Source organism: Pygocentrus nattereri, chromosome 20 (assembly GCF_015220715.1).
Source record: "Pygocentrus nattereri isolate fPygNat1 chromosome 20, fPygNat1.pri, whole genome shotgun sequence".
In the NCBI taxonomy this organism is placed as follows: Eukaryota; Metazoa; Chordata; class Actinopteri; order Characiformes; family Serrasalmidae; genus Pygocentrus; species Pygocentrus nattereri.
In genome coordinates this window covers 21,426,985-21,441,613 of record NC_051230.1, presented here as the reverse complement: position 1 = coordinate 21,441,613, position 14,629 = coordinate 21,426,985, and the positions used below count along the sequence as shown (strand labels likewise).

The following is a 14,629-nucleotide window of genomic DNA, read 5'->3' as shown; positions in this document are numbered from 1 at the left end:
CTCATTTTCGTAATAAAAGGAGGACAGGTGTACTGATGATTTATTTTTTTTCATTTTGACTGGAGTGTCTCTTTAAGTCTAAAATCTACAAATACTGAGCGAGCGTTTTCTGAAGATTTGCCATGTTGAGCACTGTGGGCCAGCGCACATACAAGCGCAGGCGCAGTGCAAAATGTGCCTTGATGCAAACACAATGGCCCTTATTCATCAAATTTGTGTACAGTCATATCTGATTGTAATACCGGCGCACACAAATTTCACAGCCAGCTTTGTGATCCATCATTTTCGTCTTTGCTGTATCTGTACAATCAAATTCACATCTGTCTGCGGGCTTGTGAGCTGCAGAGTTTGAAAGAGCCAGTAAAATAAAAACAGAAAATGATGAAAGTAATGAAGAGATAATGATGTTCTACAGAGTTGTTATTCTTCTGTTATTGTTCTGTGCAATCTTCTCTCAATTGCATATGCATGAGTGAGACAGCAGTGCTTTTTCAATGCATTCAGCTCATAAATGTTTAGGAACGTGTGTTGGTTTTGTGCATAACATGCGGGTAGAACGTGTCAGAATTGCACCTGAAACCGGTGCAAAAGGCTTTGCCAGACTCTGAACCTGAAATTAATGGCTAACATTGTTTAAAAACATTTATTGTGTATTCTGTGCAGGTTATGAGTATTCAAATCAAATGTTTCCAAGAAATCATAACCATTGGCTACAGAGTTTACCATTCCTACGAACTGCCATGGTTCCGAACACTCAGTTGGTAAGTAAAGTATGAAGTTTTGGTATCACATTTCACTCTCTATCTCAGTCTGTCGCACTCCAAGTCTGTGAGAGACACAAACATACTTGTTTCTTCCCGCCACAACTCACCTCTGTTCATAGATAAACTTGTCATTTACTGGACTTGAACAAAGTGCACGTCCAAGCTGGAGCTTTGCATAAAGTTCACCTGAGTGAGCACTTTATTCAAACAGTAACACTGCTGCATATTTCTGAAAGAGGCCAACATACAGTGGGTGGTTAGCCATGCTAATAAAACAATTGTTTATGAATGGATTCTAATAAAAACATGTTCCTTGTATTTTAGGTACTTCTTGATTTGTGTGAACTACTTCTTTTATGGCGAAACAGTAGCTGATTATTTTGGGGCACTAGTCCAAAGAGAGGAGCCCTTGCAGTTCCTTGTGCGCTATCATCGCTTCATTTCTTTTGCACTGTACTTGGCAGGTGAGTTTGACAGGCTTGTGCTGTTCTAAAAGATGATGGAAAATTTGGATCCATGACAATTGATTATTATTTCAACATAGAAACGACAGCTGGGATTTTTTACACATCCATTTATAAGGACCAGCAAGACTCGACAAAATCACAAAAGTAATTTTTATGTACCCTGAGTTGTACCTAAACATGATGTAGTTTAATTGTGACTTTGAGTACTTCAAACTCCTTTTAGTCAAGTGTTACACATTTCACTCAGTCGTCTGTCATTCATGGGTTCTATTTTTGCTTATGTGCTTTGGGTACTTTCACTATTGATTGTATTATTCAACTCATAATTTTTAATGAAGGCATATTAATGCTAGGTTTGCATGACAAATCACAGAAAAATATATTAAATGCCAACGAATGGGAAAAATTGAATTACTAATAGTAGCCCAGGATTGAAATTAGAACTGGCAATTGCAACCGATACCTCGGTGACCCTTTTATTTTTGTGCATATACTGGTGCCTGTGTGAGAATTTCGGTTATTTTACAAACGTATCACTCATTGAATTTATCAGTGCTCTGCCCATAGGTCTTTATAGCAACTAACGCACTGTTGGAGAAGCTTTATAGAACATTGTCAAAAATCCCATTCAACCTACTAAATTTAGGTTTGAGCTTAAATTCAATACAACCATGAGTTCTCAGTTTAAAGTGCCACACTCCCAAGCTAGATTATGTCACTAGTTAACCAAAACTAGGCAGGTTGAACATAAAATTGAATTGCCATGATGCTAACATGTTAGCTTCATTACACAACAAAATAAACTATACCTGATTTATTCTTAGTGTTTTTTTCTTATTGTATGCATGCAAAATAAATATCATTTGTAATAATACCCTATACATTTGTAATTTATGATGAAAACTAAGTTGTCTGTCACTTTAGTATGAAGGTGTTGTGTAAAGCTTCAACACATTTATGGGTGGAGCATGGATAGATAAATTGGATAGCACAGTGAAACATATATTATTTTATGAAGTAACCAGAACTTCATTAAAGTTTACCAACGGTTAAGTGGTTTAAAATGTCCAAATACTTTTGGGGGCCACTGTATAAGCATAGTTCAGAGGACAAAAATTGATTGTGGCTTTATTGTTCCACATATAGAGGGAAACTGAAATGGTTCCATAAATAGTGATCCTTATATGAGAGACAATCATTTTGAAACCTAAATGTAGATTGGTTATTTTTTCTAGATGGCATTTCTGTTGTGTATTAAAACATATTTCCCCATTTTATGTGTGAAACTGACTGCATGTTATTTGCTCTTCACAGGTTTCTGCATGTTTGTTCTGAGCTTAGTGAAGAAACATTACCGCCTGCAGTTTTATATGGTGTGTACCAGCCAAACAGTGTGCAAACACTAACTCAACATGTCATTCACAGTCTGATTCACAACACAGCAATAGATATGGGACATTTTAGAAGCTATATTGTAAGGTGTAAATATCCTAAGCATGAGAAACAGTCTGTGTACTTGCAGTATGGTTTATGTGCTGTGTATGTGTTACTCACCAATGTGTATGTGTTTCACTTAGATTCATAATATTTTTAGGAACTACAAATTTTTAAGTAGTGTGTTTAAAATAAACGTAAAGCCCAGGCAAATGGAAGGTGGATTCAATTGAGTTCATGTATTACACGTCTCTTAGCTGAATGCATTGCTTTCTATGTATCATACATTGGCTTGTGAGGAGTTGCATGAGGCAAGTTTATCCCAAAAAAAAAAACAAAAAACTTCTCAAATATCTTAAACTTATGATAGAAGTAAAGGTTAGCTGACCCTACACCAGCACTGACTTTGAACAGTGTACATGCAGGCCCAGTTCAGCAGCAGTGCAGTATCATTAACTGCTCACGTAAGCTGAAAATTACTGCACTTACTCTGCTGACTTCAGTTGCAGTGTGACGGCTTAATTCTTGTTGTTAGCACAGCCAAATTTGTTGAAATTGCACACATGCATAGTGTAAGTACAGTGCTACAGTATAGTTTACTAATCAGTATGTTTTGTTGCATATTTCTCAAAGGAATTATCATTGTTTAACTAAAATTAGCATAAATGATTGACAGTGTGAACCAGTGAGTGAGCACAGATTCATTAAAATGATACATTGGAATGTCATAGGGTAAGTACAGTGCAATGACATACTGTATATCAGAATATGTTCTGTTGCATATTGTCCAAAAGAGTTAACATTCACCACTATCACACCTAACTTACTGTGTGACCCATTTAAGCCAGCAGTATACTTCAAACAAATAAGATGTTTTAAAGCAAAAATTCTGTCTTTTTGACCGAAATGAATTCATACAAGTTTAAGTTTGTACAGTGGTTGCCAGCTGCTAAACAGAACTTCTGATTACCACATTGTTTGTTCTGCCAACAATGTCCTTATAGGACCTTATAGGAAAGTCTGCTCTCTCAATGGCCATCTTTGCACTGCTGCCAGGCTGTTATATCCAGCCATACAAGACCAAACTTCTATCTCTTTGAATGGAGATTAACCTAAAACCTCAAAACTGAAGGTCAGATTAACATTTCAAAAGCATATTTGAAAAAAAAGGTAAAGTCTCACAAAAAATTCTAATAATTTGTAGCATTTGAATCAGTAATGCATAAAAAGCATTTTTGGGGTGGTTCTGACCCAGTAACCGGTCATGTCCTTTAAATGGTTTTGCAACCACCCATTACCATAGTGGTTCTAACATATTCTCATCCACTTGGTCTCACCATTTCCCTTCGGATGAATCCCTGACACCATTTTAAGGGTTTTTCCACTTTATTGCTCAAGTCAAGTTTGTTTAGATGAGCCCTCAGAGCCTGTTGCCTGAGAACCTGAAGCATTTGCCCTTTCAACCCTGAAATAATGGTGGACAAAGTTACAAAGTTGACTAGCTGATTAGCTCACTGAGGCTAACCTTCCAAGAGTGATTGTTTTGTATGAAGAATTCACTCCTCGCTGTCCCCTTCTACTCTTTTAATGTAGGCGATGCACATCCGAGTACTGAGCTGAAATGGGTGAGGGTATGTTGGAAAGCATTTATACGGGACTCAAATCCTTTCTAAGTATGGGAAAGTGCAGACTTACACCATCTGCTGGTTACATTCAAAACATGGCATGAATGAAAAAAAAAGCTGAAGCAGTCATTTTCCGATCATACAGACTCAGCAGCTAGTAATACAGTTTAAAAGCATACTATTTTGCTGAGCCGTATGACTGTGAAGATTAAAATAAGATTTTGCACTATGACTGTGTTTCCATAGTAGTAGTTCTCTTGTGAAATTTAGTGAACACAGTGCAATTAGGTGAAATTACACATTAGCATGTGCACACATAATGTGTTTTGTTGATTTTCTGAGTGAAAATGAGTGAATACAACTACAGAGAACCAACTTAAAACTACATTTTTTATTTTCACAGTTTCTGTTCATTTGCTGAGTTTAAAATATTGGGGAAATAAAACAATGTAAATACAGTCAAATTAGTTATTATTGTTTCAGTAAAGTTATAATTTCACAAGTTAGCATACTTAAATTACAATGTGAAAAGCAAACATACAGCTCACCTGGGCTTGTTAAACCTTTTGCACTAAACTACCTCTGAAATCTGTGCAACTGATATCAACTGATAATCTGCACATCTGCACAAAGGTCTAAGCTATGCTTGCTTGTACCTGACTAAAGATAATGTACTTCTGACTTCACAGCACCGTATACATTAACATGTCACTGGGTGTTTGTGGTGGTGAGAGTAAACGTTTGTTTTGCTATACTGATTGAGCTGTGCTGTAACTCTGTGCATTGCATCATCATCATCCTCAGTGACCAAATGTCATCCTCACTGATGTTCCATTGATGGTGTGCTTGTGTGTGTGTTTGTCTGTATGTATGTATGTGTGTTTGCCATTCCAGTTTGCTTGGACCCATGTGACCCTGTTGATTGTGGTAACTCAGTCTCACCTGGTCATTCAGAACCTGTTTGAAGGAATGATCTGGTAAGCAGGATTCACACCCAAACCTGACAGACCTGTCTCAAGCTTCTGCCACTCAGACTGCAACACTGACTCACAACCAAAAACGAGTACTCCCTCACTGCATGTCTTCATTTGCTTAGGTTCCACAAAATAATTCTGTTGGCTGTTTGGTGGGAGAATGGATATGATCGGTTTCTGGAGGTCCTCAAACATGTAGTTATTGTCATATCAAAACATCATAACTCAATTTTTTGGCATTTTTATTTTATTTATTTGAAAGGTTCAGTAGAGTTTTACATTTCAGAATAAATGGAGCAATGGAAATTACAACCCCATTTCCAAAAAAGTTGGGACACTGCAAAATGTAAATAAAAACAAAATGCAACGATGTGCAAACATTTGAAGATTAACTGGCAACAGGTCAGTAACATGACTGGGTATAAAAAAAGCACTCACCACTCTGTGAAAAACTGAATGATCAAATAGTGCAACAATACAAGAATAACCTTTCTCAATATATAATAGCAAAGAAATTTTTCTTTTCATCATCTACAGTACATAATAACATTAAAAGATTCAGAGAGTCTGGAGAAATCTCTGCATGCAAGGAACAAGGCCAAAAACCAGTATTTATTAGCTGTGATCTTCAGGCCCTCAGGTGGGACAGCATTAAAAACAGACAGGAAATCACTGCATGGGCTGAGAAAAACTTCTGAAAAACACTGTGAACACAGTTCATCACTGTGTCCACCAACACAAGTTAAAACTCTAAAATGCAAAGAAGAAACCATATATATAAACAGGACCCAGAAACGCTGCCACCTTCTCTGGGCCTGAGCTTATTTTAAATGGAATGAACGGAAGTGGAAATGTGTCCTATGGTCTGACAAATCAACATTTTAATTTCTTTTTAGAAATCATGGACACTGTCTTCTGGGCTAAAAATGTCTCAGCTTATTATCAGTGCACAGTTCAAGAGCCAGTTTTCATGATTGTGTAGAGGTGCATTAGTGCACATGGTATGGGTGACATGCACATTTGTGAAAGCACCATCAATGCTGAACAAAACACTATACACTATATTGCCAAAAGTATTTGCTCGTCTATCTTCACACGCATATGAACTTGAGTGACATCCCATTCTTAATCCATAGGGTTTGATATGATGCCAGCCCAGCCTTTACAGCTATAACAGCTTCAACTATAACAGCTTCAAGGCTTTCCACAAGGTTTAGCAGTGTGTTTATGGGAATTTTTGACCATTCTTTCAGAAGCGCATTTGTGAGATCAGACACTGATGTTGGATGAGAAGGCCTGGCTCGCAGTCTCCACTCTAATTCATCCCAAAGGTGTTCTATCGGGTTGAGGTCAGGACTCTGTGCAGGCCAGTCAAGTTCTTCCACACCAAACTCGCTCATCCATGTCTTTATGGACCTTACTTTGTGCACTGGTGCGCAGTCATATTGGATCAGGAAGGGGCCGTCCCCATACTGTTCCCACAAAGTTGAGAGCATGGAATTGTCTAAAATCTCTTGGTCTGCTGAAGCATTAAGAGTTCCTTTCACTGGAACTAAGCAGCCGAGCCCAACTCCTGAAAAACAACCCCACACCATAATCCCCCCTCCACCAAACTTTACACTTGGCACAATGCAGTCGGACAATTACCGTTCTCCTGGCAACTGCCAAACCCAGACTCAACCATTGGATTGTCAGATGGAGAATCGTCATTCGTCACTCCAGAGAACACATCTCCACTGCTCGAGTCCAGTGGTGGCGCTTTTCACCACTGCATTCGATGCTTTGCATTGCACTTGGTGATGTAAGGCTTGAATGCAGCTGCTCGGCCTTGGAAACACATTCCATGAAGCTCTCTATGCTGTTCTTGAGCTAATCAGTAGGCCACATGAAGTTTGGAGGTCTGTAGTGATTGACTGCAGAAAGTTGGTGACCTCTGCGCACTATGCGCCTCAGCATCCACTGACCCCACTCTGTCATTTTATGTGGCCTCCCACTTCGTGGCTGAGTTGCTGTCGTTCCCAATCGCTTCCACTTTGTTATAATCCCACTGACAGTTGACTGTGGAATATTTAGTAGCAATAAAATTTCACGACTGGACTTGCACATGTGGTGTCCGATTACGGTACCGCGCTGGAATTCACTGAGCTCCTGAGAGCGACCCATTCTTTCACAAATGTTTGTAGAAGCGGTCTGCATGCCTAGGTGCTTGGTTTATACACCTGTGTAAGTGATTGGAATTGAATGAATTGGATGGGTGTGTGAATACCTTTGGCAATATAGTGTATATATAAATTTTGGCAACATATGCTGCCATCCAGACAGCATCTTTTTCAGGGAAGGCCTTGCTTATTTCAGCAAGACAATGCCAGACCACACTCTATATGTATTATAACAGCAGTGCTGCTTATTAAAAGAGTCCTGGTGCTAAACTAGTCTGCCTGCAGTCCAGACCTGTCACCTACTGAAAACATTTGGTGTATTATGAAATGAAAAATACAACAAAGGAGACCCCGAACTGTTGAGCATTTGAAATCCTATATCAAACAAGAAAAGGAAAACATTTCACTTTCAAAACTATGGCAGTGTGTCCTCAGTTCCAAAACACACATTACATACTGTTGTTAAAAGAAGATGTGATGAAACACATAGGTAAAGATGTCCGGTCCCAACTTTTTTGAAACGTGTTTTAAATAAAAAATTAGCATATATTTTTCAAAAAACAATAAAAAAATTCTCAGTTTCAACATTTTATATGTTGTCTTTGTAGTATTTTCCTTTAAAAATATGTTTTACGTGATTTGTATATTATTGAATTCTATTCTGTTTTAGAAGAGGATCCCAACTTTATTGAAAAGTGAAGTTTTATACTTAAAATTAATTTACATATATGTTCAGAATCTTTCTCCCATTCCCTATAAAGTTACCATTTTGGAGATTTAAGGTTTTGCTATGACAGCGACAGTGTGTGAATGAGCGTCCTGAAATAGGTTCATAAATTTGAGTGTCAGAATATTTCAGACTCTTGGTCAAATCATTGAACCTCCAAACTCCCATCATCAACCCCAAAATGTTCTGTATTGGTTCATATATGTGTATTTCTTTTTTTTTTCTTAATGATTTGTATAACTAATGTGACAAAATATGTTGTTCTGTGCTACAGGTTCATTGTCCCAATATCAATTGTCATCTGTAATGATATAATGGCTTACCTCTTTGGCTTCTTCTTTGGAAGAACACCTCTGATCAAGGTAAATGTCTCTGTGGCTAAGATGTTCATGTGTATTTTTGTATTATTTTGTGTGTGCATAGCATAAGCTCCCAAATAGTAACCGACATGTTCCCCTTCCCCATCTTGCATAATGAAGGTAAATTTCAAAGGAAAACAGCTTAAAACAGGAAAACAAGACTTCCAAACTTATTACAAGATGCAGAAAAAAATGGGCCTCCTAACAATTGTGCAAGATCTGGTAGACCACCAGCTGATAGCTGTCTCTATCAGATAAACAGTACTTAACTGAACACTATAGAGTCATAAATATATAAAGTTTAAAAGGAAGTGTAGCAGTCATGAAGCTATAACTGAGAAAAGCAAATAGAATTAATAATTTGCACTTGGTTGTTTTAACTGTTAATAAAAAGTGTGCATGAGTCAGAACATGTACCTTCAGTATATATGTGAATATAAATGGGTGTCTCAGATATTGTTTCTCACTGTAATAGAGAAGTAAAAGAATGCATTATCATGTAAATTGCCAACTAATTGCTGATTCACTGAAAACTTAAATTTTAAAACACATGTATTATATATGTATATATTTTTTAAATAATCAAGTTTAATCATGATATCCCTGTTATTGTGTACAACCTTGTTAACAAATTTCTGGAGAAAAAATGGTCTTCACAAAGGTGATGTTTGGATAGCAACAAGTGTTCTTATGAGTGAAAATGATTTATTTTAATAATCAAACACTTTAATAATCAAACCTTAATGTTTCCTCTCAGCTCTCTCCGAAGAAGACCTGGGAAGGCTTCATTGGAGGCTTCTTCTCCACAGTGGTCTTCGGTTTTATTGTAAGCTCACAGACAAACTCAAAAACTATTTTAACATCCAACAGAGCGACATTCTCCGCATGTAGACTAATATCATTTCCCCCCCTCTCCAGTTTGCCTACCTGCTCTCACAGTACCAGTACTTTGTGTGCCCAGTGGAGTACAACAGTGAGACTAATCGTTTTGCAGTGGGGTGTGAGCCTTCAGACCTATTTGTGATGCAGGAATATACTCTACCTGCAGTGGCACAGAATATTCTCAGATGGGTAAGAAATATACACACGTCCATGGTCCAGTGATGCATCTGATACTAGACCAGTACATCTGTGCACAGTAATGGATAGGCAGCATTTTAGGGAAACTTCATACCAACCTCTTTTTATCCTGTAGGATTAAACAGGCTGTATTTGTTACTGTGCCTTCAAGACTGCTATATGTAAATGATCTGTCTTCTGACTGGCTGCCCTGTATTTTGCCTCAATCAAAAAGCAGTCTGGGCTAAAACTAAACTGATTACCAAGCTGTTGTTGGCTGAATCGGCAGACATAACATTGTTGTCAGAACAAAACCTTTTATCTCCAAAAATGTAAATATAAATGTACAATGTAAATAACAGCTAATATTTTCACATTATGTCAAAAAATGAAAAAAATGGAGATAAAGGTTTTGTTCTGATTATGATGATATGTAAATGCACTTGTGTTTGTGACAAAAATCATTCATAACAGGCTGCTTTTATAGCTTAATTTCCACATATTGACTACATGTGCTGGGAAAAGAATGATAAGTTTTGAAATTTCAGTGCTTACATACAATGAAATTTCATTATATAGGTCGTTTAAATGTCCAGCAAGTTTGAATTAAAAATATATATAAGATGGAACACGTACTGAATTTGAAATGTTACTCATCTGAGAACTGTCTTGGCTAAAATTCTTTTAAGCACGCCTGATCAAGACCCCTCTGTCCAAAAGCCTGCTATCAACTATATGATTTTGAGAAGTAGGCATAAGTTCTGCCACCAGATAACCTGCCTCCAGGGTGGTGGCAGATTTACCACAGTAGGCTACACCTGCTAGGTTGGCTTTTGATAGCTAGATTGGCCAGGCACAAAATGAGTGAGACCGTTAACACAGGGACGCATACTTTTGATAAAAGCTTTAAAACAGACAAACCTTATGATAGGGATAAAGCTTAGGGAAAGCTTTACCCAAAATTATGACCACTTACTTTACCCAATTTAATAAAGGTAAAGGCAAGGTAAAAGTAGATGAATACCTCTAGAAGTACATATAGACGAGTTATTCATGAGACCTACTTTTTACATGCATTTTCTGTGCCCACAAGACTAACATTAACCAAAATAGAAAGCTATCACACATTTAGGTTCCTGAGGCTTTAAAGGTCAGCATGAATTAAATATAAATGCATATGTTCCATATGGACAAAATATAAATCTACAGATGTACGACATCAGGCAAAATATTTGCTTGAGAAGAAACATAAATCATGCAGGTGACTGCAATTAATATTTAATCCTTCCTATGTTTTATACACACAACACTACATGTCTCTATATTAAGCCCTCTTCTATAGTGCTTGAGTTTTATGACATGATTGGTTAATGGAAAGTAAGCTGGTCAAAATGAATTGACATTTTAAAGCATGGTTGAAAACTTAAACTTATAGCTACCCAGCTGTCTTTAGTATGAATGTAAGTCCATAGGGTTGGCAGACTTCTGGCAGAGTGGACTTTGTCCAGAGTTGTGTCAATATACAGCTGTATGCAAAAGTTTGGGCACCTCTGTCCCAATTACAAAGCTTGTTGATTTTTAGGTGAAATGAAGTAAACACAACTTCTGCAGTAAACTATTTAAATTTTTTTTCTGCTAATGTAAATGCACAGTTACTTCATATTTGGTAAACATAAAAACTGGTATGTGCAAAGGTTTGTACACCCTTCCAGTTGTAAAGTCTCTCAATTTATTAGATCTTAGGCAGGTCAAGAATTGTCATTAGGAATTTGTAAGTCAATGACCAAGCTTGACTCTTCAAAATTAAGGGTAACTGCGGAAGTCAAGGCAAGATTTGTAAAAAATTCTCAGAATTGCTTTTATGCTTGCCAGAAAGGCAAAGCAAAACACCCACATGTCAGCAAAGAACATGAAGGAAAGTTCAGCTGACACAGGAGTAGTGGTGCATCATCCACTGTGCAGCGTTTAATGCACAAAATGTTCTGCATGGAACAGTCATAAGAAGGAAAGCTTCCCTGTGCTCTCATCACTAAATTTGACATCTGAAGTCAGAGGCATTTGAGAAACAAGAGCTCAGGACATTTTGGCCACAATCACTAAAGGTTTGTTTGGAGAGAAAAACAGCAGTATGTGATGAACATAACACCTTGCCCTGTTAAGCTTGGGTGGATCTGTCATGCTTTGGAGTTGTGTGGTAGCCAGTGGCACAGGAAACATTGCACAGGTTGAAGGAAGAATGGATTCCACTAAATGTGACACAGTCAGTAAGCTGAAAAGTGGCTTCTACAACAAGACAGAGAAAAAAAAAGTACCTCAAAATCCACCCTGTACTGTTTAAAAAAAAGCTGAAGCTTTTGGAATGGCCCTCACAGTCATAGGAAATCTGTGGATTGATTTTAAACATACTGAAGCACAGAAGGAATTCCTAAAACAAGAATTGTACAACATTGGCAGAAAATTTGCTGTTGTTGGCTTATTTCTTTTCACTTCAAAAATCCAAAAAATAAGTAATTTGACCATTTTTTTAACTACATACATGGTAACATACCCTCTGGTTTGAGCCTACACTGAGCTGAACTGGGTGTGTTAAAAGTAGGGAAGATACTAACTGCTGGGCAGCAGTGGTATTCCAGCATTAGGCTTGACAGTGCCTTATTTGATAGCTTGGCTTGGTAGCAATTCTTGCTATGAATAGATCTCTGACCGAACGTCTTTCTGGATCTTCTTTTTATTTACAGAAAACGGTGAACCTGTACCCATTTCAGATTCACAGCATTGCTCTCTCTACATTCGGTTCACTGATTGGACCATTCGGTGGCTTCTTCGCCAGCGGATTTAAACGAGCATTCAAAATCAAAGTAAGTCTAACCATCAGTCAGTCTCTCCAGTAAAAGCAGTAATGTTCTTGAGTGAAGTCACCTGTTTTGTCCTATTAGTTTTACTGACAGAGATTGTGATTCCACAGGACTTTGCAGACACCATCCCTGGACATGGTGGCATCATGGATCGCTTTGACTGTCAGTACCTGATGGCAACATTTGTTCATGTTTACATAGCGAGCTTTATCAGGTAAGGACAAGTAGCTGCCACAAAGACATTTACATTAGAGCTGTTCTCTAAGATGGAGAGATACATGTGCAAATTAAACAGTTTGTGCGTTCATTTTGACCAGTGTTATTGACCAGTATACTCTGTGGACCAAATCCAGCAGATACGTGTACAACGCCAAACATTAAAACTTGAAGCATCACAGAAGAAAAATTATCATCCTCTAGTTTGAATTTCTGTGACGATTTTGGAAGTTGGCTGTAAAGTCCCTCTCTAAAGACCATGCAATTGACAAACTGCAATCACTAAATATGGCTAGCTAGGTAGATGGTTAAGAGCAATTATAGTAAACATGAGGATGTTTTCTACTTGTGAGATTTGGAAGTTACATACTACAGATGGAAATCTTTGGTATGCAAAAAGTGTGTAAATTGAATAGACATTCCAATCATTGAATTTGCAAGGGGAAGGGTCAGAAGCAGTCTGCTGCAGTTTTTCATTTTAAGCAGGAGTTAGATGTATTTCAGTAACTGCACGTGGTGGAAAGTAAAGATTTAAATTTCATGTGAGGTTTCACAGTAATCTGTCTTTTCTGTTTAGTGCAGAATGCTGTTGTTCGATCTGAGAATGTACTGCCCTACAGAAATCTAGATCTAAAGCAGAAGTGGTGACGCTTCATTTTGATTGGTCCTTTTAGATGAAACAAACACTCAACAGACTTTTTACGAAACAAAGACAATTTAACATGTCAAAAACAAATGAGGGTTAGGATTTGGGTTGAGGTTAAGGTTAGGGTTAGGATAAGGGCCAGGGTTAGGAGGTAACATAACATAATGGAAGTAACATATTAACAATACATCTACTTAATGTAAGAAATATGTCAACTGTACATCTACACAATATTTACTTGAGTGTATTCACGACTGCTACTTCACTCAGACTTTATCTGGTCTTCATTAGGGTCACACAGACTTGTTGATATGGTTTAAGACACAAAATGACTTACTGTGATCTCTATAAACGTAAAAGAAAAATGGAATAAAACTTCACGCTACAGATAGCTTTTATGATTTCTGTTGTTTCCATTACAAATTTATAAAAAGAAACCACACAAATTGCATATATAATGTGTAGCATTCATATACCTGCATGACGCGTGTACACATGAAGGGGAACACTTATTGTGTGGCTGCCTGCAGCTTTCAGCAACACGGTAAAGTTGTGTTCATTCTCGTAACTCGCAGCAAGTCATACTGTATCCTAAACCACATCCACAATTGTACATGACCTAGATGTGGTTTGAGAGCGGTCTTGGGGATATATTTACAGAAAAGATTTGGGTGACTTGACTTCTAGTGTTGTTAGCAGTGTCAGCCAGCACTAAAGTAAAGCAGCAAAATTTGGACACAAAACATGTCCTGGCTGATCCAGTTACAGCTACATCAGTGGAGTGGTTTAATTCCAGAATGTTAGCTTCAAGAATCAGGTGTATAGGTAGCAGGGAAAGAAAATGTGAAACAAATGACAGTTGTAGTGCGTACTAGAGGTTCTTACGCACTGATATAGAACTTGTTCTACGCAGCTTTAGTAAATGAGACCCCATGACTAGGACTTAAATCCTCTAAGCCTGGGGTCATCAATCTGGTCTGCAAAGGCCTGATATGACTGCATGAGCACACTTCACTTAACTAATAAATAGTCTGAAGAGTGAGACCAACTGATTGATCAAATAAGTTTGCGACTGCTTGACTGGAGTGAAAACGTTTGGTGGTTGGGATAGTGTTGTGGTTAACACCTCTGCCTTCTACACTGTAGCCTGGGGTTCAATCCCCCACCTGGGTAAGCACCCTACACTATACCAATATGGGTCCTTGGGCAAGACTCCTAACACCACCTTGGCCTCCCTGTGTAAAAATGATCAAATTGTAAGTCGCTCTGGATAAAGAGTGTCAGCCAAATGCCGTAAATGTAAATGTTCTCCCAGCCATCCTAGAGAAGTGCTGACTTTACAAA

At 37.8% G+C, this 14,629-nt stretch overlaps 1 protein-coding gene across 1 annotated transcript in view; it reads left to right on the top strand.

Annotated features, from left to right (window-relative positions):
* cds1 (CDP-diacylglycerol synthase (phosphatidate cytidylyltransferase) 1) overlaps positions 1 to 14,629 on the top strand; it is a 45,257-nt gene that overhangs the window by 29,777 nt on the left and 851 nt on the right. The window contains exons 4-12 of the mRNA XM_017705124.2: positions 664 to 761; positions 1,089 to 1,228; positions 2,546 to 2,604; positions 5,185 to 5,267; positions 8,425 to 8,512; positions 9,267 to 9,335; positions 9,428 to 9,580; positions 12,307 to 12,426; positions 12,534 to 12,637. Coding sequence (XP_017560613.1) covers positions 664 to 761; positions 1,089 to 1,228; positions 2,546 to 2,604; positions 5,185 to 5,267; positions 8,425 to 8,512; positions 9,267 to 9,335; positions 9,428 to 9,580; positions 12,307 to 12,426; positions 12,534 to 12,637 — 914 coding nt within the window. The remainder of the gene's footprint in view (positions 1 to 663; positions 762 to 1,088; positions 1,229 to 2,545; positions 2,605 to 5,184; positions 5,268 to 8,424; positions 8,513 to 9,266; positions 9,336 to 9,427; positions 9,581 to 12,306; positions 12,427 to 12,533; positions 12,638 to 14,629) is intronic.